Source organism: Bufo bufo, chromosome 1 (assembly GCF_905171765.1).
Source record: "Bufo bufo chromosome 1, aBufBuf1.1, whole genome shotgun sequence".
NCBI lineage: Eukaryota > Metazoa > Chordata > Amphibia > Anura > Bufonidae > Bufo > Bufo bufo.
The window spans coordinates 206,411,796-206,439,003 of NC_053389.1; the positions used below are offsets into that span (position 1 = coordinate 206,411,796).

The following is a 27,208-nucleotide window of genomic DNA, read 5'->3' on the forward strand; positions in this document are numbered from 1 at the left end:
CGAAGATTATTTGTTTCCGGATGCGGATCCGTCTGACAAATGCATTGAAATACTGGATCCATCTCTCCGGTGTCATCCGTAAAAACGGATCCGGTATTTTTTTCCCCACATTTTTTATGGTCTGCGCATGCACAGACTGGAAAACCAGATCCGTCAATGCGGCAATTTCTTGAACACATGGTGCCGGATCCGGAATTAATGCATTTCAATGGAAATTAATGCCAGATCCAGCATTCCGGCAAGTGTTCCGGAATATGCTGCCGTATTTTCTCTGGCTAAATACCGTAAAAGGGAAAGAACAGAAGACATCCTGATGCATACTGAACAGATTGCTTTCCATTCAGAATGCATTAGGATAAAACGGAAGCGTTTTTTTCCGGTATTGAGCCCCTATACTATGAAAACTAGACCTTCTCCTCCCTCACTCGCACTAGGGATGGACATGAGGTCTTAATGATCTTGATCTGCAGCACGAGATCCTTCCTTCCCCTTCCCCCATCCTCTTCCTCCTCCCACCCCTTCCCATTCACCTTTCTCCCTATCTCCCCTACTACCACAGCCCAACTTAACAAATTGTCTTATTCAAATTTGCATAAGTTGTAGGTTGGATACTCCTGCTGCACATCTAGATCATCCCCTTGGGCCACCTGGTGGGGCCCACCTTTCTTGTAATACTGTTACTCTCTAGATTACTAGTTGTTAGTATAAATAATACATAACACCACCTGTGCCATACATAATAGGTACGAAAAAGTTTTGATTTCTAATATGTTACACCACTTTGTTTTTAGGTCTCTTTTTCTGACCTATAAAAAATCCTTTGTTCTCACACATTCTCACACAGGAGACATGTACTTTGTGGAATGGTTGGCAGTTTCACTGTTATTGGCTAATCCTTATATTGTTTTTTACTTATTTAGATTGGTTTTATCCTATCCTATACATCTGGGGCAATATAAAACCAAGGATCTCCCATAAAATTCTTCAACTACCTATAACCAAAGGAGGAATAGGCCTTCCTTCTTTAGCCAGATATATCACAGCGGTCCACCTTAGTAGGATTATTAATTGGGTGAGACACCCGAAACACAAAATTTGGATCACACTGGAAAAATAAATAACCAGATACCCATTAAGAGGTCTAGTCTTTACAGACCCACAAACTACTCCCACTATAAATAAAGACAACATCCTAGTCCATGCCACATTATCCACCTGGAAATCAAAGTCCCTGAGAGACGTCTGTTCAAAACTTCCCTCCCACTTACTAAACCTTAGTGACTGCCTTATCACAGTTGGCGAAGGCTATACAACCTTACCAACACAAATACGTAATGGCAATTTAGTTCCAGCAGACCTTTTAGACTCAGATGGGAGCATATTAGACTTGCAAACCATGAGGGAAAGGTTCGGAACATCTCAACTCAATAGCCTTCACCACAACATTATATCAAAATCCCTAAAACTAACTATGTCCCCAGATTTCCAGATAAGGGAACCCTCATGGTTTAAAAAACTAATATCTCAGTCACAGACACCTAAAAAAACTTATACACACTATATGTCAGAATCTACTCCAAAGCGAAACCCCGAGTTCCTTATACTTTTTGTAACGGTCGCGTACACACACACACACAGGGGGGAGGGAAGTGACCACTGCGCTCCACCCTTACCCCTGGCCCTGCCTACTTGCCTCGCGAGTCCTAATGACAGGGGACAACTGGACGGCAATCCCTAACTTGGAATAAGCGCAGGGATGACAGACAAACAGAACGTGAACGGACCGAGTCAATACCAGGAAAGCTGCAAAGTACAAATGGAGCAAGCAGAGAATTGTCAGGAGAAGCCGGGGTCATAAATACCAGGAGAGCAGAGAAGTACAAGAGGAGTCCTAAGAGAGTAGTCAGGTGGGAGCCGAGGTCACAATACCAGGACGGATGCGCAGTACAGGAGGAGCAGGCAAAATGATGGTCAGGGAACAGGATCAGGTAAGTATTTAGCAGTCCAACAAATAGCCAGGAACCTAGAAATTAACAGGCAACCTGTAGCCAGCAGGCTGCCTGTATTTATAGTGGGGAGTGAGGGTCATGTGACGTGGCCAGCGTCACATGACCGACAGACCAACCAGTCGAGCACCGAGTGATCAGTTCGGCGCTCAAGGCAGACTAGGAGCAGGGAGCCACCCAGCTAGTAAAGCCGCCCTGGGAATGAGGTCAAACACAGAACCTCATTCCAAAAGCTAAGCAACAGGTCTGCGGGCAATGGGGGACCGAGTGCACCTTCGGAACCCTGTGACACTTTTGAAGAGAATAAGAAACAGATTTAAACATCAAATTCACAAGTGAGGATATCACAGCTATACTACTATCGCCAAAATTATCCTCAAGATGCTCCAACATTCAAAAAAGCACATATAAAGTAATATCCAGGTGGTATCTTACACCTGTCAGATTAAGCCAGATGTATAGTACCACACCGGATTTGTGCTGGAGATGCCTCAAAGAACGAGGCACCTTCCTACATATCTGGTGGACATGCCCACTTATACAAACATTTTGGACCCAGGTTTTTGACAATATTAACTACATCCTAAATAAAAAAGAACATATGAGGATCCCCAGTAGTCCAGAGGTTGCCCTGCTAAACATTATACCAAATTCACTGAACCTATCTGAAAAGAGTCTCTTAAGAACTCTTATAGCGGCAGCTAGGATTCTCATAGCCTCAAACTGGAAAACACAAGGTCCTCTGTCTGGCATACAATGGCAAGACAAAGTTACCTCTATTTCCAGACTGGGAGAGCTATCCCATTGGGAATTGAGATCACATCATAAATATAGGAAAATCTGGTCCCCGTGGATCAACTGGAGATCCTCAAAACCTAAGACTTGAGCTGTTCTTTCGTCTCTTACTCCAGAATTTCATACACATCCGCTATCTCTGAACTTGAATCAGTTTAACACTTCCGCTCCAGCTTTCACATATATTCATAACTCATAGCTCACCTCATCTTTCTTATGATGGGTACGGTCTACCCCCCCTCCCCCCACCTTTTGTCCTGTTCTCTTTATTTCATTTTGTTTGGTTTTAGATACTTTCATATAGGCACAGGCCTTACAGAGCTAGCGATGGCAAGTGGAGACCTCCCCCTCCTATCCCTCCTGACCCTCCTCTCTAAGATGGCGACTTTTAAAGGACTTCACTAAGTTCTTAACTTAGGAGGAATAGGTCATCAGGGATTTCAAGCTTTGGAGGTATTCTGTATACAAGATTCAATGCAATACATAACCTTAGTGGTAATATCAGAACACTCTCACTTAAACATGGATAAAGCTAACGTCGAAATACCTCTTGTTCCGATTTTTTTTTTCATTATTAATCCTCTCAAATAGAGTTTTTCTTTGAAGGCGTAAAAGTCCCCACTCTCTTAGCTATTGTCAATATTCTCTCTATGTGATTACTATACCATTGTATATTGGCCTCTAAAATGCAACTTTGACTTGCTGTCATGTATTGTAACCCCCTTTATTGAAAATCAATAAAAAGAATTTGAAAAGAAAAGAAAAAAAAGACCAAAAACCCACGTGTCATCAACAGTAGACTACTGATTTCTGCTATGTATGATTGAAGGCAAAGTTTTGTCACTAGAAAATTTGCAATAAATATTTTCATTTTACTGTCCGCTACAGTATCACAAATGATTCTAAATTCAACAGAATGTTTCACCTCTGTCAAATATTTAGGAAATCATCTAAAGTCCAACTGATTAGTTATAAAAAATAACTGCAGAAGTAATGAATACGGTAAATGTGTACCTCTGTGAATCTAACATTGATTCCAGTTGTTTCCAGCATATGAATAAATGAAGACAGATGACTTAAACTTAGGATTATGTATACAGGAACCATGCGTCGTGTAGCTGCTTCATACATGTCCAAGAAAATATCTGGATCTGTGAATATGTCCATCACAACAGCAATGACCTGAAAGAAAAACACTACATTTTGTTAGGGATTAACCCATTCTTTACTGTACTGTAACAGAAATATTAGATACAGTGAAATCTCTCCAAAAGGCTACCTATTTGGAAAGACCACCCACCCAACATTTCCTTTGTTAAGTTTTTAATTCCAACTCCAATTCATATATACTGGTCAACATTGTGATCCCAGCAGATCACTTATGCAATTTTAAGTGGTCATTTCAAACAGCTTTCACTGCAAACTTGGATACATTAGACATATTTTAGATATATTTTGTAGTTCTAATTTGCAGGTGGTCCCGCTGATGCATACAGAGGTGGACTGGAAACTTATAGTGGCCCTGAAAAAAAAAAAAAAAAATGCCTCTCAGGTTGTCAGTAGGTCCAAAGCTGACAGAAGTAAGGGCCAAAACAAGTAAGAGAGGTCAGCAATACCATAGTGCAACACAAAATACCTCCCCAGAAGCTGTCCCTCTGTGGTGGCCATCAATAGCTGACACATTCTGTCCACCTTAGGAGGTAAGATGTGGGCCACAGCACCAAGCCCGGCCTAACTTGAGCATGCCGCCTGGACTTCCCCTAATAATGCCCCCGGTAGTATGCTCCCTAAGTGGTCAAGAAAAGCACCATACATTGCATAGCGCCCATGCTTAGTATCACAGCTCAGCTCCATTCACTTAAAAAGGGCTGAGCTGCACCTAGGCCGCGTGAACGATGGTCATGACATCACTGGCCTAGGGTAAGCAGTGAGTAAGCCATGGAGCTCACAGGAACATCAGGCAGTCCCGGTGTTGAACCATCACCGATCAGATAATGATGAATTATTCAGAGGTTAGGTCATCAGTTAACACCTTTAAGTGCACCAAGGAAATTGCTTGACTGAAACCAGGTTCCAGCATAGTTATTTCGCCTGGTCCTGTGAGTAAAGAAGGAAAGGTAGATGCTGGCAGAGGATGTAAGAGGAGTAAGGGTGCACAGAGTGGCCGGGGCCTGCGCTTAGTGCAATTAACTAATCATTTGCATACACAACAGTGAATTTCCTGGTGACAGATTCCTTTTACTGTAGTTCTTCTGGAATGTTAAGTCATAGAACCCTTTGTGTAAATTTGGCAGAGCTTTCTTTCTCCTGTGAAGATTTACTGTTCCAAGTTTTAAATGTTATTGATCAAATAGTGTTGCCACCGACTATCAGACTATTGTGCCAGATATCTAATATGATTCATAAAATTGTTCCAATCACATAGCAATGGGCAAAAACTAGATACTACTACAACCATGCTCATTCAAAGTACCATGATGGAAATTGCCCATCCAAGGCACATCCAAAAAATGAGCAACCTCCAGTATCCCTATAAAACAACATCATTATCTACCCTATGTTCCTGCAATGCTGTCTACTCTACTAACGGGATCTTATATTTGAATAGCCACAGAGTAGCTATTCAAATACAGTCCTGATCAAAAGTTTAAGACCACTTGAAAAATGGCCAAAAATCATATTTAGCATGGCTGGATCTTAACAAGGTTCCAAGTAGAGCATGCCACAAGAAGAAATGGGAGTGAGACAAAACATTTTTTGAGCATTCAATTTAATGAAAACAACGAATAAACTGAAACAGGCTGTTTTTCAGCTGATCAAAAGTTTAGGACCACACCTCCAAAAAAAAACGAAACCCCCCCAAAACAGAAATCCAACTTCCAAACATGAACTCAGTAATGAGTAGCTCCGCCGTTATTGTTAATAACTTCAAAAATTGGTTTCGGCATGCTTGATGCAAGCGTTTTCATGAGGTGAGTGAGAACATTTCTCCAAGTGGTGAAGACGGCCGCACGAAGGCCATCTACTGTCTGGAACTGTTGTCCATTTTTGTAAACTTCCTTTGCCATCCATCCCCAAAGGTTCTCAATTGGATTTAGATCAGGGGAACACGCAGGATGGGCCAAAAGAGTGATGTTAATCTCCTGAAAGAAGTCGCTTGTCCTGCGGGCATTGTGTACTGTAGCGTTGTCCTGTTTAAAAACCCAGTTGTTACCACACAGACGAGGGCCCTCAGTCATGAGGAATGCTCTCTGCAACATCTGGACATAGCCAGCGGCCGTTTGACGCCCCTGCACTTCCTGAAGCTCCATTGTTCCACTGAAGGAAAAAGCACCCCAGACCATTATGGCGCCCCCTCTACTGTGGAACGTAGAAAACATCTCAGGTGGGATCTGCTTGTCATGCCAGTAACGTTGGAAACCATCAGGACCATCAAGGTTAAATTTTTTCTCATCAGAGAATAAAACTTTCTTCCACCTTTGAATGTCCCATGTTTGGTGCTCTCTTGCAAAGTCCAAACGAGCAGTTCTGTGGCGTTCAAGCAGACGAGGTTTTTGAAGACGTTTTTTGTTTTTGAAGCCCTTCAGTCTCAGATGCCGTCTGATGGTTATGGGGCTGCAGTCAGAACAAGTAAGGGCCTTAATTTGGGTCGAGGATCGTCCAGTGTCTTGACGGACAGCCAATTGGATCCTCCGGCTTAGTGCTGATGAAATTTTTTTGGGTCTTCCACTTGACTTTTTTGTTCCATAACCCTCAGGATCATTTAAGAAATTCCAAATGACTGCGTCCCACCTCAGCAGCCATGGCGCACTGTGAGAGACCCTGCTTATGCAGTTTAACAACCCGACCACGTTCAAAAAGGGAGAGTTTTTTTGCCTTTGCCATCACAGCATGTGACTACCTGACAGAAAATGACAATGAATGCACATCTTTGCACAGATTTGGCCTTTTAAAGGCATGTGGTCCTAATATTTGGATCAGCTGAAAAACAGCCTGTTTCAGTTTATTCGTTATTTTCAATTAATTGAATGCTCAAAAAATGTTTAGTCTCACTCTCATTTCTTCTTGTTGCATGTTGAAGCTCTACTTGGAACCTTGTTAAGATCCAACAATGTAAAATATTATTTTTTGCCATTTTTCAAGTGGTCATAAACTTTTGATCAGGACTGTACCAACCCCTGCAGTCTGAGATCAGCATTGGGCAAAAAGGATGATAGAAATGTTGAGTTCTGACAAAGTGCCAGGAATCAAGGACTGCATTCCAAAATCCAAGACACTTGTTTGTTTGGCACTCAGTGGCCACTCTAAGGCCGTCTGTACATGTTCAGGTCTTGATAAGCATTTTGTTCAGTTTTTTTTTACATGAGACATTTATTGTGTACAAAATGTTATATTGGGCTTATGTTTCCAAACTTTGGCCAGATTAAACATGCATTGATAATAGAATCTGCATGTTTCTTGCTGACCCAATCTTTTTTGGTGAACTAAAAATTATCATTTTGTTGCTCAACTGCTATTTGCTAGCAATGAAGACAAAAGAAAGTAAAGCAATTAAAATTTATGAAAAAAGTTACATTTATTGTTACATACAGATACATGTCTTTTGACCGTTAAAACTATATCATCGATCGGTGCTTGTTTTTACAAATTTATCTTCCCTTGTAATAGGACCCTAATGCCCCTATTAAACTGGATGATTTAAGCCAATTATCTTTTATGCTGCCAGAACATCAGGCAGTCTCATTGGGCCATTAGCTATTAGGTTCATAGAATTGGCCATTAGTGTTGAGCAAATCGAAGTATCCGAAGTGGACTTTGATCCGAATTTCAGGGAAAATTCAATTCGCCGCTAAGCCAAATTTCCTTGTTCTTCGTTGTAAAAATTTTTTTCCCCTGAAATGGCATAAAAAATATAAAAGTACTCACCTCATCCATTTGAGTGTGAAGAGGGCACCATGGTCAGCTTGATTGAAGATCCCACGAGAAATCTCAGGACCACATTACACGCCATGTGAGATCTCATGCTGGGTCTTCAATCAAGATGGCTGCTGCGGCCTTTTCGCACTCAAATGGATAAGGTGAGTATTATTTTTTATCCCCACGATCAGCGATGAACAAACCAATTTGCTTTGTGATGAAGCAGCTGAATCAGATTTCCCATAACTTCGCTCATCTCTATTGGCTATACACTACTAACTTTTGTCTTCTCAACAACAGATATTAAACCTTTTTGCCATTCTTGAAATCTAAAACTCAATCTTGTGTGCTAGATATTTTTTGGTTGTTGTCAAATGTAGTCTATGGCAATATTTGGAAAGTCACTCATGCCAAATGACAGGTGTGAATGTCATCATAATAAGGAACATGACTATGGGAAGCCACAATAATGGATTTCCTCCTTTCACAAGACACAGTCATGAAAGCATGGCAATAGAATGTTTATCAGATTTAACCTCCACTCTCCATTATGCTTACCACACCTCTCATCCTAATTATAAATATAATTATAAATATCATTATTATGATGACAACTGTGTGATGTCAATGAGACACATGCAGTATTCTAAACAGCTGACTGCTCCTATATTACAGCCACACAGTAACTACTACTCATCCATGCCAGCTTGCAGATGTTACTCATTGTTGTACTCATGAAATGTTAGTGATCAAATAGTATTGCCACTGACTATCAAACTATTGTGCAAGATATCTAATATGGTCCATAAAATTGTTCCAATCACATAGCAATGGCCAAAAACTAGATACTACTACAACAATCCTCATTCAAAGTACCATGATGGAAATTACCCATCCAAGGCACATCCCAAAAAAATTAGCCACCCCCAGTACCTCTATAAAACAACATCATTATCTACCCTATGTTCATGCAATGCTCTCTACTCTACTAACAGGATCTTATATTTAAATAGCCACAGAGTAGCTATTCAAATACTAACCCCTGCAGTCTGAGATCAGCATTGGAGAAGACAAATTGGGCAAAAAGGATGATAGAAATGTTGAGTTCTGACAGAGCGCCAGGAATCAAGGACTGCATTCCAAAATCCAAGACACTTGTTTGTTTGGGACTCAGTAGCCACTCTAAGGGCGTCTGTACATGTTCATGTCTTGATCAGGGTTTGTTCAGTTTTTTTATGCAGTTGTGAAGCTAAAACCAGGTAAGGATTCCCAAAAGAGGAGTAGAATCTGCCTTTCATTCTTTCTCGCTCTTATTGATCTCTTTACGGTCCACATCTGGTTTTGACTTCAAAAACTAAATCAGAATGCCTGATCAAAATCTGAAAGTGTATAGGCAGCATTAGAAGTTGTATTTGACCCCAGAGCAACACTGTGTCCAATCTGGCTATCTAATATGAACTCGCCAAATGCAATATGTATACCAGATGGACTTCTTTTACAATTCCCAGGACCTTAAGACTATGAAATATCAAGCTACTGAGGCTTACAAATGGAAAGTACTACTAACCACTAGGCATCATTGACCATGAGATGCTGATTACACTGCTAACCTCCTAATGAAGACATAGACCTGCAATTCTATTCCCTGCCTTCAATCCCAAACAAGCAGTGTCAATTTGTGGTTCTGTATGTTTTGGGGATCTTTGTCTCTAGGAACACCCTTAAGCACTCCATGTGTTATTAGGTAATATCAGAACAATGTATAATGTAGACTTTGAATTCATTAGACATCATATAAATAGCGCGTAACTCATTTTAAGAAGCGATTGCACCGCTTTTGGCACAGTTTTGTAAGCCATTGTTAGTATGCTGTCAGGACATCTAAGTTATATGACGAAGAAAACAACCTAATTATATAATTGGCTCTACCTACTAAACAGTCTTTTCACAATTAAATTTGGACTAAGGCCGAATGCACACGGCCGTGTTCCGCGGCCGAGAGAGGTCCGTGGTGTGCCGGACTGGATTCCTGTTCAGAGCAGGAGCGCACGGCGTCATTGGTTGCTATGACGCCGTGCGCTTCATGCCGCCGCTGCACTACAGTAATACACTGGTATGATCTATACGAGTGTATTACTGTACAGCAGCGGCGGCATGAAGCGCACGGCGTCATAGCAACCAATGATGCCGTGCGCTCCTGCTCTGAACAGGAATCCAGCCCGGCATACCACGGACTGCTCTCGGCAGCAGAACACGGCCGTGTGCATTCGGCCTAAAGCTGCTGAAATTGTGTTGGAGGTGTATTTTGAGTTTGATTATATCAGGAAAAACACAAGCAGAAAAACTATACAAAGGCTTAAGAAAGATATACACTATCTGATCATGGAACAAACATCTGTGTAATACATGTGCAAATAAAGGGGAATAACTGGGATGCATGCCATGTGCTAAAATGTTTATTTATATAGTCACATGGACCTTGATAAAAACTTGACTCTTAAAGTGAACCTGTCACCAGGGGCGTAACTACCATAGCGGCAGACCAGGCGACTGCTATGGGACCCCGGGCAAGAGGGGGCCTAGTCTTAGTTGGGAGTATCTCCACTTCTACTGGAGGTGAAAACTTAGTCAGGACTCTACCCTCTAAAGGAACAACTTTTAGCAAATGAAGCAGTGGAAAAATGGCCCAAGGGTCATTGAAAAGGGTTTAGGCAGAAACCCTTCTGTCCTGTGTGGGGGGCCTGGTTTGATCCTTGCTATGGGGCCCTTACTTATCTATGTACGCCACTGCCTGTCACCATGAAAATGCAGTGCAATCTGCAGGCAGCATTTTATAGAGCAGGAGGAGCTGAGCAGATTGATATATAGTTTCATGGGAAAAGATTTGGCAAAAGGTGTATATTCTTTATTTAAATCTCAGCTCATTCTAAGCTTTGGAGTGATGTGAGTGGTCTTACTCAGTGAAAGACACCTACACATTACACCTAAAGGAGCTTTTGTGGCATCCCATTCTATATCCATAGGCATTAATATGGAGGTGGTCACCCTTTTGCAAGTAAAAAAACCTCCATTCTTCTAGAAAGGCTTTCTATAAGATTTTGGAGTATGTTCAACTTTATGGAACTTGCTTTGTGCACTGGGGCGGGCATGCTGGAAAAGAAAACAACCTTCCCCAAACATACAATTGTTCAAAATGTTTTAAGCATTAAGATATCCCTTCACTGGAATTGAAGGGGTATTCCCATCACATACAATAGGGCATATCGCTAGGATATGCCCCCATTGTCAAATAGGTGTGAGTCCCACCTCTGGGACCCGCATCTACAAGGAGAACTAAGCGGGGAGAGCTGTGGCTAGAGAACCCAAGGTTTCCTCCATACAAGTGAAAGGGAGCGCACTGAGCACGCGCGGCCCCTGATACCTTTCATTTCTATGGGGCAGACGGAAATAATCGAGCCAGCACTCGGCTATTTTCGGCACCCCCATTGAAATGAATGGAGGGAGGCTGCGCAGTTGACCGTGAAATATCTAGGAGGGAAGAAATTTCACAAACTGGCCTGTTGCAACGCTGGAATACTGTTACAGTGCTACACTGGAATTCAGTGAGCTATTTAGAATGAGTCATTCTTTCACAATGGTCTGTAAAGACAGGGTGCATGGCTGGGGGCATGGATTTTATACATCTGTGGCAATGGGACTGAATAAAACAACTGACTTCAATGAGTAAAAGGTGTTTCACAATACTTTTGTCCACGTAGTATGGCTCTGTATGCACAGCATGCTGGTAGACTGTCAGTTACTTATTAGGACCACCCACATAACTCCTAAACTCAGAATGAGCAGAGATTAAAAGGAATAAATTACAAGTTAGATTTAATATTCTTCTATAAAACTATATAAGACCCTACTAAGCAACTCCTGCTCTATAAAATGAGACTAACAGATTGCTCTGCATTTTCATGGTGTCAGGTTCCCTTTAAAGCTCTGTATGGACATCATAGATCATATGGACATCATAGAGAAGGGTCCCCTCTATTTTAATCAGACATATTTTATTTAGCATGTGTTAAACGAAAGCTGGGCAAAAAATAGCCAATTGACATGAGTCAAACTTCAAAGGGAATAAGTAGTTGGACAGAAATTTTCCCAGGGCAAATGGACAACCATTTAAAACAGGGGTGCACAACCCCATAGAAATAAATGGGGTTGCTTGAAAATCGCAAGCATCCGCAAGCAAGTGCGGATGCGGTGCAATTTTCACGCACGGTTGCTAGGAGACGATCGGGATGGGGACCCGATCATTATTATTTTTCCTTATAACATGGTTATAAGGGAAAATAATAGCATTCTGAATACAGAATGCATAGTAAGATAGGTCTGAAGGGGTTAAAAAAAAAAAAAAAAATTCAACTCACCTTAATCCACTTGCTCACGCAGCCCGGCTTCTCTTTTGTCTCCTTCTTTGCTGATTGCAGGAAAAGGACCTGTGGTGACGTCACTCCGGTCATCACCATGGTGATGGATCATGTGATGGACCATGTGATGACCGGAGTGACGTCACCACAGGTCCTTTTCCTGCAATCAGCAAAGAAGGAGACAGAAGAGAAGCCAGGCTGCGCGAGCAAGTGGATTAAGGTGAGTTTAATTTTTTTATTTTTATTTTCTAACCCCTCCAGCCCTATTTTACTATGCATTCTGTATTCAGAATGCTATTATTTTCCCTTATAACCATGTTATAAGGGAAAATAATACAATCTACAGAACACCGATCCCAAGCCTGAACTTCTGTGAAGAAGTTCGGGTTTGGGTACCAAACATGCGCGATTTTTCTCACGCGAGTGCAAAACGCATTACAATGTTTTGCACTCGCGCGGAAAAATCGTGCATGTTCCCTCTACGCACCCGCACCTTTTCCCGCAACGCCCGTGTAAAAGGGGCCTTAGAGTGTTCACTGTCCTCCAACTGTCTTTTTATGACCAATTATAAAAAATAATAAAATCAAATATTAATAAAATACAGATAATGTGTCCGCCAAAGGTCTTTTTATGATTTCTTGGGGGACATATTTTGTAGCAGAAATAAATTAAAAATTAAATTTAAAAAAGGATAAAAAATAATAAAATACATAAAAGAAAAACGCCCACACCAACCAAAACTGTTGCCATTATCGCCCCACGTGAAACTATACATATTACAGTATATAAACTTTCAGAGAAATGAGACAGCGCGTGTGCGAACACATAAACGATATAGCCAAGCACAAGGATACAACCATCGCCAACCATATTAATGAGCATCATAATGGCGACTTGAAATCCATTGTTTTCTCTGCACTTGAGACTGTTCCTCTAACTCTGAGGAGGTAGACTGGGACCGAAAAATCTTGCAAAAAGAAACAGAATGGATATACCGCTTTCGGTCCCAGTCGCCAATTGGTCTCAATGAGAAATTAACTTACACCAGTTTTTTATGACCTGTTCCCTCTCCCTATCTTTTAATCTTGCCTCGACCTCTAGTATTAAGATGAGTCCAAAGCTGTACCGTATGGCACGTGAAGCGCCGTATTTTTGGTGATGGCATATACCAGTCATCATTTATCCTTTTTGGGACTTGACCCGGTCATCCACTATAATGTGGAGGGCCCGCTCCTCTCCCACCACCAATGTTTATATATAACAGTACTTATCACCTTCTTGTTTATCCATTTTCACAAAAAGACAAAAAATATATTCGGCTGTTACCTGTTATGAATTAACGTTAGGTGCGCCTCAGCAATAAGTTTATTTCTCTATGTTTATATGCATGAATCGTCTTACATCTTTATATGTAATACATGCGCTTTAAATCTCGAAAGGCATGTATTTACCTCTGATCGTATCTACATAGCGACATGTGCACTCCAAATTCCGGATGTGACGTAACCATGCTTCCCAAATCCCGGAAGTGACGTTTCTATGCTTTCCAAATCCCGGATGTGATGTCTTCTTGATCGTCACACGACTCACTTTACCGTAAATGACGCCGGGCAGGTATCTAACGCGCCAGTCTTTAAATAAGAAGCGCACCTAAACCAACATCAGTCGTGTTAGCTCCCTCACCAGACGGCGTACGCTCGGTCCAAGTTTCCATCAGTAAGTAAACCTGTTTAATATGGATGTATTTAACTGTGAGGAGTATACTGTGGGTGATTATTTTATACTGTGACCTTCAGGTATATATCACTCTGATGTGGAAACGTGTATCTGGACCTTAATCATATGGGAGCTAAGTATCCTTTTTTTCTTTGACTATTATCCACTATCTATGTTGCACATCTTTATTACTACCCCCTGATGAGCCGCTGTTGCGGTAGAAACGCGTCGGGATCTGTGTGTTTCTATATATATTTTTAGTATCCTCCATAGGCATCGTCAGAGACTATTGCATTAGTCTAACCTATGATATGGGATATAGGGCTATTCTAGGGGTGCAATAGGTTTAGGTACGAGGACAGGGCACCCCCACCATTAAGAGGGGTCCCTGGGCTGAGTAAAGCCATAGGGTCGTAACAAGGGACACATTTCTTGATCCCTCTTACATCAATGACCCACATGCCTGCACTAGCATTGCCTATATATCTCCCCTTGTAATCCGGCCCTCGATAGAAAAAAACTCTTTATTATTTTTTGTTTTTCTGTGGTGTTATCTGGCACGGTATTAGTCTGTGTGATTTTCACTAGGGCTATTTTAGCCTATTACCCATTTATGAAATTAAAGGTATTTTTAACTGAGCACCTTTAATTAAGATACTCAACTACTTACGTGTATACTACTAATCATCATATGATATAATTTTGCTACTTTTGTTCAAATATACATATTATATATTGTAACAAAACGACCGACACAAAATAACTAATTATAATACTTTATTTTTGCGTCAGTTTAAATATTTAAAGAATAAGGAGCTATAATTTGAAACAAATTACTTTTTAAAAATGTTTTGTACAGTTTCCCCTAAATAAAACAAAAAAATAAATTGTGCTGTTTACACCTGGCAGTGCATAGGCATAGTCATACACCACTCCAGTCAATGATTGGCTTCAGCTGTGACATGCTGCTTGTGGCCACATCACCACTGAAGCCAGTCATTGGCTGGAGAGGTGCATGTGGATATGCCCATGCACTGACAGATGTAAACAGTTCGGGAACCGGAGGGGTAGGGAGCAGATAAAGCTACTTTCACATTGGCGTTTCTGGGTCCGCTTGTGAGATCCGCTTCAGGGCTCTCACAAGCACCCCAAAATGGATCAGTTTAGCGCCAATGCATTCTGAATGGATAAGGATCCGTTCAGAATGCATCAGTTTGCCTCCATTCCGCCTCCATTCCATTTCTGCTTGCAGCGTTTTGGTGTCCGCCTGACGATGCGGAGCCAAATGGATCAGTCCTGACTTACAATGTAAGTCAATGGGGAAGGATCCTTTTTCACAGACACAATATGGTGCAATTGAAAACGGATCCGTCCCCCATTGACTTTAAATGTAAGTCAGGACGGATCCGTTTTGACTTAGACTTTTTTTTTGAAAGAATAATGCAAACGGATCAGTTCTGAACGGATACAAGCGTTTGCATTATAGGTGCGGATCCGTCTGTGCAGATACCAGACAGATCTGCACCGAACACAGGTGTGAAAGTAGCTTAAGTATAAACCAATCAATGTAACTAAATGAAGGAGGGCAGTGCAGAGGACTGGAGGGGCGGGGAGCAGGTAAGTATAAAACAATAATCAATATAACTAAATGAAGGAGGAATGACTATGGTAGTGATCATTCCTCCCCATTCACTTTGCATTGGACTGGGTAATGTGCAAAAGAGCGTCAAGATTTTTTTATTTGCAGCCCATTGAAATAGAGCAATGTGCCGGCCCTCAGACCAAAAAAGGTTGTGCACCCCTGATTTAAAACCTGTTCTCACAGAGCCTTCCAGTGAGAAGCACAATTCCGAGTGGCTTTATGCTGTGGCTGGTAGAGGGGACATTAATGATTCCATATCAATAATGTACATATACTTTAAAAGGGTATATACAAGGAGGACAACAATTATTAATGTAGCTGGAGAGCATTCTTATTTATTATATACTGTATTTTTCCTAAAAGTAAGGGGAAAATGGTTGTGCATCTTATAGGCCAAATAATAATGAATGCTTCCATTATGGAAGCACCGATTAGTATAGTAAGACCAGGGAGTGGTGAATAATAATGTTTCTTGTGCTGGCTGTACTCGCCGCTCCCTGCTCTTCTTCTGCCAGAGCTGCAGGCTGCGCTGTGACCTGCGCACAGCGTGAGGACATAGGTGCGCTCTGTGAACGCACGCAGTGCAACACTGGGTCGCAAAGAGTGCTGGCTCTCCCGAGTGGCACTGGAAAAGTTCTGAAGCAGGAGGGGTGAATTATTTTTTGGTCTCATCTGAGGTCTGATTAACATTCGAGGTCTGATCTTAGGTCTGATTAACATTGGAGGTCTTAGCTGAGGTCTGATTAACAATGGGGGTTTGAGTTGAGGTCTGATTTAGAATGGGAGTCTGATCTGAGGTCTGATGAAAAATATTTTCTACTTATTTTCCACCTCTAAAAAGTGCGTCTTATGGTCAGGTGTATCTTATATGGCAAAAAATACTGTATATTACCACTGAAGGCCCAGTGAGACAAAAAAAAAAAAACAGGAGACACTGCTAGGCGATTTTACAAAGCTTATTTATCAGTATTGTGGGTGTTTTTCATGATCTCAACATCTTAGATGACTAACAAGAAGTGCAGAAGCAGAGTTAAAGCCTAAGGATAGTTTCATACTAGCCATAAAATCATTAGTGTCAAGATTCAGCCGGATGAATACTGATGCAAGCAGCGTTTTTTGTCCAACCTAATCCCAGCACTAAAGCCAAAAACAGGTCAGATCCCTACCGAGTCCTTAAATAAAAACATAACAATAAACAATAAGAAAAATGATTCTCCATTTTTGTCACCTTGTCCCTTCCAAAAACTGACTAAAAAGTGATTAAAAAGTTGTATGTACCCCAAAATGGTACTAATAGAAACTACCCCACAAAAACACATCCTCACACCGCTCTGTAGACAAGAAACAAACAAACATAAAAAAGTAGTAAAGTAGTAAAAAAAACTAAAAAAAAACTATGTGCAATATTTATCAAACTGGAGTAAAGTAGAACTGGCTTAGTTGCCCATTGCAACTAATCAGATTCCACTTTTCAGAGCATTATTTGAAAAATGAAAAGTTGAATCTGATTGGTTGCTATGGGCAACTAAGCCAGTTCTACTTTACATCAGTTTGATAAATGACATATATATATATATATATATATATATATATATAATTGTACTGACCAGAATAAGGCTACTTTCACACTAGCGTTTTAGTTTTCCGGTATTGAGATCCGTCATAGGGGCTCAATACCAGAAAAAACTCTTCCGTTTTGTCACCATTCATTGTCAATGGGGACAAAACTCAACTTAACAGAACGGAATGATCCAAAATGCCGTTCCAGAGAGCAAACCACAACATGTTGTAGTTTGCTTTCCGTCCTGGGATGCGGAGCAAGACATGACCCCCCAATGCAAGTCAATGGGGACAGATCCGTTTTCTCTGCCACAACCTGCCACAATATTAAATGGATTCGTCCCCTATTGACTTTCAATGGAGTTTTTTCATTAATAACGGATGCAGATGGTCATTAATAACGGATGCAGATGGTTGTATTATCAGTAATACGGAAGCGTTTTTGATGAACCCTGCTGGAGCCAGCAGAGACGCTAATGTCAAAGTAGCCTAAGCTTGTCATGTCATTTATTGCATATAGTGAACACCATAGAAATAACACCCACAAAACCAAGGCATAAATGCGTTTTTTGTTTCCACTTGACCAAGCTGCGTCCACTGCACTTTGATTGACAGGGCCAGGCAGTGTAAATGCAATCACACAAAGTGCTGAGGGCACAGCAGTTGCAGAGAGCGCAGAGCCTCTAGGTGTAATGGTAACGCCCCCATTGCTCCTAGAGGCTCATTTGCATATATCAAAATATCATTTTTCTCAGCAATGCAGGCACATGTGGACATGGGACCAACACAAATATCTTCACCTGCCAGGAGCACATTTCTAGATACAAATCTGCTGACATATGCCCTGTAAAAGAAACCTGTCATACTGAACATGCAGTCCAATCGGCTGTATGTTATAGAGCAGGAGGAGCTGAGCAGACTGATATATAGTTTTGTGTGAAAAGATTCAGTAAAACTTTTATTTCATTCATTTAATATTCTGCTTTTTCTTTGCATGGGAGTCACTTGGACAGGTCTACTAATGCTTTCCCTGTCTGACCATGCATTCAGAAATAGCTGCCAGTCACTTAGCAGGATTTCTAGGTATGGAAAAAGCGAGATTTACAGTAAGTGAATGAAATAGAAGTTAGGGCTCATTCAGACGGCCGTAGTGATTTGCAGTCCGCAAATTGTGGATCCACAAAACACAGATACCGGCCATGTGCGTTCAGACCGCACATGGCTGACCACACCGGAGCCGTGGAACGGAACTACTGATGCGGACAGCACACAATGTGCTGTGTACACCTTTTGCGGACATTGAAATGAATGGGACCTTACCCGTTCCGCAAAATTGCAGAACGGATGCGGACCCATTCATACGGTCGTCTGAATGAGCCCTTACTCTGAGCCTTTTCCCACAAAACTATCAATCTGCTCAGCTACTTCTGCTCTATAACATGCTGCAGATTGGACAGAAATTTCAACATAAAAACAAACAAGGACTACAAGTAGCAGCACACTGCTTTATGCACAAAACCACATGCAAAAATGGAAAACAAGAATAAATGTAAACTGCATTACTACTATACTTACGGTATGAATATTAGAATCTCTTTGTGCACATTTTTGATCAAGAATATGTGGGGCCCATCTACCAGCGACAAGGTGGTTTCCACCAGACAGGACCTACACCAACAGTCTGGGCTTTTGGCCTACAAATTCCTGGGCAATGTAGAATGCAGCTATGAGACCAGGAGAGGCATGGCTGAGCTTCTAATAAATATAGTGAGTATAGCAGTAATGCAGTTTACATTTATTCTTGTTTTCAATGTTTGCATGTGACTTTGTGCCTAAAGCAGTGTGCTGCTACTTGTAGTCCTGGTTTGTTTTTGCATTGCAGTCATGGTAGCGTGCACCCGAATTCTCTTTAAAAATAGTTTGGAGGTGCTAGTTTAACTCGTTCTTTGCACAGCATTTTCAATGTGACAGGTTCCCTTCCCTTTAAACTAACTAGCCACAGTGTAGCGCATAAGACCCTTGAAGTAAGTTTGATCTAGAATCAGGTAATAAGATTAGGCAGGGTGCTAAATCTCATAGTTAATACGGTTGAAAAAAGACATAAGTCCCTCAAGTTCAACCAAGGGATAGGTGGGGACGCGAATCCCAGAAGGAAGTGAGACTCAGATTTCTACACATTTTCATAAGCATTAATGTTTACTTTTAAGAATTCATCTAAACCCTTTTTAAAACTGTCCACTGTTCCTTCTGTGACCACGTCCTGACGAAGTCTATTCCACAGATTCACAGTTCTTACAGTAAAGAAGCTTTGACACTTCTGCAGACTGAACTTTTTTTCTCCAGTCAGAGGCAGTGCCCCCTTGTCTTTTAAGGGGATTTACATGGAAAAGTTTTTCACTATATTTTTTATACGGCCCATTTATATACTTGTATAGTTCAATCATGTCCCCCCTTACATGTCTCTTCTCAAGACTTAATAAATTTAATTATTTAATCTTTCTTCAACTAAGACCCCCTAGGCCCCTTATCAGTTTAGTCGCTCTCCTCTGTACTTTTTCCAGCTGCAGTGCGTCCTATGGACTGGTGACCAGAACTGAACTGCATATTCCAGATGAGGCCGCACCAACACTTTGTAAAGTGGTAATATTACATCCCTGCCCCGCAAGTCCATGCCTTGTTTAATGCATGACAATATCCTGGTGGCCTTAGAAGCAGCTGTTATTTAATCTACGATCTAGAGTCTATGATTTCTTGATGATACAGGTGGACAGAGGTACTCCACTTTGTAACTTCGATGTTAGTCAGTGGCAGCTCAAGCATGACACCTGATGTTTTCTCGAGCACTTTGAGGAGGCCACTTTATTTGTCATTCGCCAGGACTATGGGATGAACAACGTAATTCCACTGATTCATGTCCTGGAACAGATGCTGCTAAATCTTGCTGGCCAATGGACAGGAGACGTGGCGACTACATCTCATGGCCACATGAGCCCTGTGGGTGCTGATCTAGAGGAGGAGGACATTCGAGCACAAGCAATGCCTAGAGAAATGGGTGTTTTTTCTACACAGGTGACAGGAGAGGAAGAGCAGGAGCAGCCGGGGGAGCTACAGGGTGATGAGGAAGACTAGGCAGATGACCCAGACACACTGTGGCAGTATGCAGTGGAGATGGAAGCAGGCAATCCCTCTGAGTCACTTGCACAAATGGCCCGATGCATGCTCACTTGCTTTCGCAGTGACAGCCAAATTGTCACCATTCGGCAGAGGGATGACTACTGGCTCTCCACCATGTTAGACCCTTGCTACCGGTCCAAAATGGGGACATTTTTTCCACCGGATGAGAGGGAGGACAAACTGAACTACTATAGAGACATCCTGTGGTCTCCTCATGCTGTTGCCAACTCAACACTCTCTCACTGGGCCACTCTGTGGTCTCCTTATGCTGCTGCCACATCACCACTCTGTGGTCTCCTCATGCTGCTGCGATAGCGCCGCCCATGTCATTGTACCCCTCAGATGCTGTGTTCATACGTGATCGTGGCATCTGAGAGTAAAATTAACAATTAAAAAAAATGTAAATCAAACTTACCGCCTCCCTTTGCTTGCGACGAAGATCTCGGCCGAAATCCTGTGCGGCGCGAGATTACGTCATCACGCCAGCTGGCACAGGATTTTGGCCGAGTTCTTCAAGCAAGATGGAGGCTGGAGGCCTGTCGCAAGCAAATGGAGGAGGTAAATTAGAATTTTTTAATTTTTTTATACTATTTCAGGTTAAATTGATTCGCTGACACGAAGCACGAGGAAATTCAGCGAATTTAACCTGAAATTCGGATCGAATTACACTTTGTGGTATTCGATTCGCTCATCTCTAATCATAATTTAAACCACTTTTATCTTGCATAGCAACAAACAGTTGAGCATGTACGTCTCCATGATTTTATGTGCATTGGCAGCATCTACATTTCCTCAAGTCAATTTAATGACAATTTTACAGAGTATTTTATTATTTAATACATAACTGTATAATGTAATATCGACATTGAATTTTATTAAACTTTATGTTCCTCTATAGTGATGGACGAACATCGGCCGGGACGATTCGCAAACCGCAGGCCCATGATTAAAAAAAAGTATTTTAATCATGGGCCATTTTTATGCATCTTAAAGGGAAATTCAAAAAAATGTGCCCTGCTGGAGCCTATAAAAATTTTATTTTAGACCATGGGAGTACGGGCCCTAAAAATTAGGCACTCACCTAACATAAAAGAAATTGTGATTATGTGGCTCGAGGTACATTATGTGGTCACTGAATAACAATTTTACTGTAGCCCACTGAAGTACAGGCCCCAAACATTAGGCATTCACCGGACAGAAAAGATCAAGTGATTATGTGGCTGGAGGTATATTAGACGGTCATTGGATATCAATTTTACTGCAGGCCAGTGGAGTACAGGCCCCAAACATTAGGCATTCACCGGACAGAAAACATCAAGTGATTATGTGGCTGGAGGTATATTAGGTGGTCATTGGATACCAATTTTACTGCAGGCCAGTGGAGTACAGGCCCTAAACATGAGGCATTCACCGGACAGAAAAGGCCTTTTATGCCGCTCTGATTACATAAGACAGGGACCATTCTTTGTTCTGGGTGGTGGTGGATATGTGTGGGCTGGAATGAGGAAATTCAATAAAACGTGGTCGTCACAGGTGTTGAATTCCTCTGAGATCCATGCCTCATTCAGGCTGTCCTCTGAGATCCTCTGAATTCCTCTGAGATCCAGACTGTCGTGAGCTTTCGGACAGGACACGCGACGAATGGCAAACCAAGAGTTCCATGGCAAATTGTGCCAGCTCTGGCCACAGGTCAAGCCTGCACACCCAGTATTCCAGTGGTTCCTCGCTTCTCAGAGTGTCCAGATCGTCCGTTAACCCGATGTAGTCGGACAACTGTCAGTCTAGGTGTTCCCTGAGGCTGCATCCGGAGGGCAGCTGTAACGCACCTAGTTGATCAGTTAGGATCTCAACTGCGGAAGCAATGGACATCCACTATTATCCCACCGCCCTTGTTTTTTGATGTGGGATTCGCGGTTACTCAGTATGTACCCCAGGCGTCTCTCTCAGTCTTGGGCGGAGAGTTTGGGGTAACAAAATCATTTACCGCTATCCATCTAATTAGTTACTGCTGGAAAGGAAGGTCCCCCAGTATTACAGGAGTCACAAGTTAGTATAAGCTTGTGCACAGTTCAGAGTTAGTATATAGTATGCCCTCAGTTTAGTATATAGTATGCCATAGGTTCAGGGTTAGTATATAGCATGTCCACAGTTTAGTATATAATATGCAGCAGGTTCAGAGTTAGTATAGCATGTCCTCAGTTTAGTATATAATATGCAGCAGGTTCAGAGTTAGTATAGCATGTCCTCAGTTTAGTATATAATATGCAGCAGGTTCAGAGTTAGTATAGCATGTCCTCAGTTTAGTATATAATATGCAGCAGGTTCAGAGTTAGTATAGCATGTCCTCAGTTTAGTATATAATATGCAGCAGGTTCAGAGTTAGTATAGCATGTCCTCAGTTTAGTATATAATATGCAGCAGGTTCAGAGTTAGTATAGCATGTCCTCAGTTTAGTATATAATATGCAGCAGGTTCAGAATTAGTATAGCATGTCCTCAGTTTAGTATATAATATGCAGCAGGTTCAGAGTTAGTATAGCATGTCCTCAGTTTAGTATGTAGTATGCAGTAGGTTCAGAGTTAGTATAGCATGTCCTCAGTTTTAGTATGTAATATGCAGTAGGTTCAGAGTGAGTATAGCAAGTCCTCAGTTTAGTATATAATATGCAGCAGGTTCAGAGTTAGTATAGCATGTCCTGAGTTCAGAGTTGGTTTGGGAATATCGCCTCACACCAGCAGGAACCACCCCACTCTGAGTTCCAGGACCTTAATCAGAGCAGGTAACAGGCATATACTTGCGGTTAGTTGGTCCTGGCTAGGAAGCCAGCCGTGGGGAAGCCAGTGGAAAGTAGGTAGGCAGTCTTTCACAATGTTGTTATGGATCCAGGTCTGGATATGTGGACAGAGACCTCAGATGCAATGGAGCTAGCAGGGTGCGCACTCTATTAGTGGAACACCCTGCTTAGCACCTGTCTTCTATTTAAGGCACGGAGGTAAGTGGGCGGAGTCACAGGGAGCCGCTGCAATCCAGGCTGTACTGTTACAGCAGCTGTCGATGGGTTGGCTGCAAGAATGATCTCATATCCAAAGTGACCAACACATCTTCAAACCGCCCTCTTCTTGCATGCACGGTAGGATTGGTACCCGCAACTGTTTCTCTGTGGGTGGAAATTCCTCTGCAAGCGCCCGAAATAGCAAAATGCAGCATCTCTCAAAGCAAGGCCTGGAAATGCTGCATTCCTACAGCCCTCTGTGATGTTTGTACCAGGGGTCTAAGCACGTTGCTACCCAGTACTGGTCCTTGCCCTATATGCTTTTTATACATGGGTCCCTATTCAAACACTGGAGCATAAAGGCCCCCATTTGCACTAAGTTGGAAGCGGTGGAGTGGCCTGGCTCCTGCTCATCGCCCAGGAGAATGTTGTCCTCGGTCTTCTCCCCCCATCCATGGACAACACCAGGGATCCCCGAAAAGTTTAAAGCCTGCTCTTCTTGCTCCTCCTCCTGCTCCTCCCCCCAGGTACCATCCTCCTCTGACTCCTCTTCAGACTCCTGCTGACTTGACTCAGATAGAGTAGCCTCCCCTGGGAATTTATTCAGCATTGCGACTTCCTCATCTTCCAGCTCCTGCTCCTCGACGGCTTGATCAGTGACACAACGCAATGCACGCTCCAGAAAGAAGGCGTAAGGTACAATGTCACTGATGGCGCTCTGGCTGCCACTGACCAGTTTGGTGATGTCATCAAATTGCAGCAGAAGTCTGCATGCGTCACGCATGCACAGCCACTGGCGCGGTGAAAAGAAACAAAGCTCCCCAGAACCTGTCCTGCTACAGAGTTTGTACAGGTAGTCATTAACGGCACGTTGCTGCTGAAGCAGCCTATCAAGCATATACGAATATTCCACCTGGATGGATCCGCCCTCAAGCTCACGTCACGTGACACAGCATGTGATGCACCACAAGTCCTACGATTGCTGAGGACACGGACACAGTTTCTTACCTGCTCCGCTTGTTGGAAAAGAAACAAATACAAAAATCGTCTGGAGAGCTAATCGTGGTATTGGCAGTCCAGGCCTAGTGGGAAGCCACAGAGAGCCGGACTCTATGCCGTACCACTTTGTGTTATAGAACTAACATTTATGCCAGTATATTTGCACATGCTGTGGTTGAGCTTTTACAAACGGGTCAAATCAGATTTTCGGTTTTTTGAAGAAATGTCATTACTTTGCTTTTAAAGGAATATACCCTTGAAAGGGGACTATGTGTGCCACTGAGAACTATCCTGCAATATTAAGTAGACAAAATGCAATTTTGTCTAGAGCAAGACATTTTATCTGCCATCTTATATACATCTGTATGTGCCTGCAGCAACATTGTTTGAATTTGTAGTGATTACCTCCGGCTTCTTGTTGGAATGAACATTCCTTAATTTTATATGTTTTAGGATTTTATAATAAATTGTTATGTTATTTTACCTTGCAATCTGGATGTGAGTGCTCAGTCCGTACTAGCTGTTTTGAGAAAAAGTTATGTACCGTCCCTGCCTGTGTTTGCTAGACCACGTGTCTGTGGTCAGATGTATCTTGGCACTGACACTGTGTGCCAAATATACATTCACTTGCCGCTGAACGTGGCCATATATTTCCTTCTGGGGACCTTCCATTGCGGTGTGCCAATGACCACAAATTTTCTAAAGGCCTCCGAATCCACCAGTTTATATGGCAGTAGTTGGCGGGCTAGCAGATCCGACAAGCCAGCGGTCAGCAATTGGGCAAGAGGGTTATCCGGCGTCATCAACTTTTTACGTTCGAACATTTGGGCCACGGAAGCTTGCCTTTTGCCAGATAAACGTGAAGACAGTACGGTGGAAGGTGGAGTGGAGGACAAATGGGAGGAGAGAGAAGAAGAGGCAGGGCGTGGAGCGCCAGGAGTGTGGCTTTGTGAGTTCTGATGGTGTTGATCCCACTGGGCTCGGTGATAGGAGGTCAGGTGGCTTCTTAGGGCGGTCGTCCCTAGGTGAGCGTTGGGCTTACCGCAACCTATGCGTTGACATCACAGGCTGCAGATGGCAACACTATTGCCAGCAGCTGACATGTTAAAAAAAGCCTACACTGCGGAGCCATGTGCCAGCATCCTGGGAGCGCCAGATGTGACCATGCATGGTGGATGGCTCGCTCCAGATACATTTGCATTCTACTTTTTGCCTCCTGTGCACTGCGAGTTCTGCCTGCTTCTCCTCCTTCTACCCCTTATCTGCTGCTCTGTCTCTCCCTCTGAACTCCCCTCCTCTTCCTCTCTTGTGGGCACCCACGTGACATCCATCGACAAGTCATCATCATCACCTTCACCACCACTGACATTAGAGATCTCAGAGTAGGCAGCAACAGCGGGGACCTCCATCCTTGGGCTGATCTGGGTACTGTCGTCAGACCGCTGGGTGGCGGCTGTTGCTACCTCCTATTCCTGATCCGATGCCAAGAATGGCTGCGCATCGGTATGGTTTGGGGATGGATTGGAAAATAATTCCTCTGACTCGAGTGGAGGGGCTATGGTGGTGGTGGTGTCTTTGGAGGTGCACACAGCAGAGAGTGAGGAGCGTGCAGATACAGAGGATAAGGAGGGTGCAGAAGTGTAAAGCTGAGTGAGCCACTCAACCAACTCTGGTGTGTCCTTTGACATAATCGCACGCACCTTCTCCAACTTCCCACTTAGGTTCCGGCCTGGTGCACCTGCCCGACCCCTACCACCCCTGTGGAATGGCCTGCCTCTTCCTCTGCCTGTCATTTTCAAAATGGTCCTGTAACAAATTCCCTATAGAAGAGCCGTATTTGTGGAAGCAGGTATATTGCAGGCCTCAATCAATATTTGGTGGAAGCTGGTATATCAATCCCCTCTATCAGTATTTTGTGGAAACGGGTATATAGAACCCCTTAGTGAGTATTTGCTGGAAGCCGGTTTTTAAAAACTCTTAATCAATATTTGGTGGAAGCTAGTGTATCGCATGCCTCAATCAATATTTGGTGGAAGCCGTTATATCAATCCCCTCTATCAGTATTCTGTGGAAACAGGTATATAGAACCTCTTAATGAGTATTTGCTGGAAGCCGGTATATCAAACCCCATAATCATTATTTTGTGGAAGACGGTGTATCGCAGGCCTCAATTAATATTTGGTGGTAGCCGGGATATCAATATCCTCTATCAGTATTTTGTGGAAACAGGTATATAGAACCCCTTAGTGAGTATTTGCTGGAAGCTGGTAAATCAAACCCCTTAACCAATATTTGGTGGAAGCCGGTGTATCGCATGCCTCAATCAATATTTGGTAGAAGTTGGTATATCAATCCCCTCTATCAGTATTTTGTGGAAACAGGTATAAAGAACCCCTTAATGAGTATTTGCTGGAATCTGGCATATCAAACCCCTTAATCAATATTTGGTGGAAGACGGTGTATCGCAGGCCTCAATCAATATTTGGTGGAGGCTGGTATATCAATCCCCTCTATCAGTATTTTGTGGAAACAGGTATATAGAACCCCTTAATGAGTATTTGCTGGAAGCCAGTATATCAAACCTCTTAATCAATATTTGGTGGAAGCCAGTGTATCGCAGGCCTCAATCAATATTTTGTGGAAGCTGATGTATCACACCCCTCAATCAATATTTTTTGGAAGCCGGTGTATCACACCCCTCAATCAGTATTTGCTGGAAGCCGTTAAATCAGTATTTTGTGGAAGCAGGTATATTGCACCCCTTAATCATTTTTTTTGGGGGCAACAGGTATAACACACCAGTTGCAATTAGTTACTCCAATAGCGTTTGTCCCTCTATCTAGCTGCGGTATCTCAGCAGAACCGCACACAACTGCTGCACAATACAAATGCACTATAATATACTTTCTATGTTAGAAAGTATACTATAGGTATATCATACCCTTCGATCATTTTTTTATTTATTTTTTTTGGGGGGGGGGGCAACAGGTAT

At 42.5% G+C, this 27,208-nt stretch overlaps 1 protein-coding gene across 1 annotated transcript in view; it reads right to left on the reverse strand.

Annotated features, from left to right (window-relative positions):
- Positions 1–27,208, reverse strand: part of FAM83E (family with sequence similarity 83 member E) — an 86,267-nt gene that overhangs the window by 38,285 nt on the left and 20,774 nt on the right. The window contains exon 3 of the mRNA XM_040434603.1: positions 3,816–3,983. Coding sequence (XP_040290537.1) covers positions 3,816–3,983 — 168 coding nt within the window. The remainder of the gene's footprint in view (positions 1–3,815; positions 3,984–27,208) is intronic.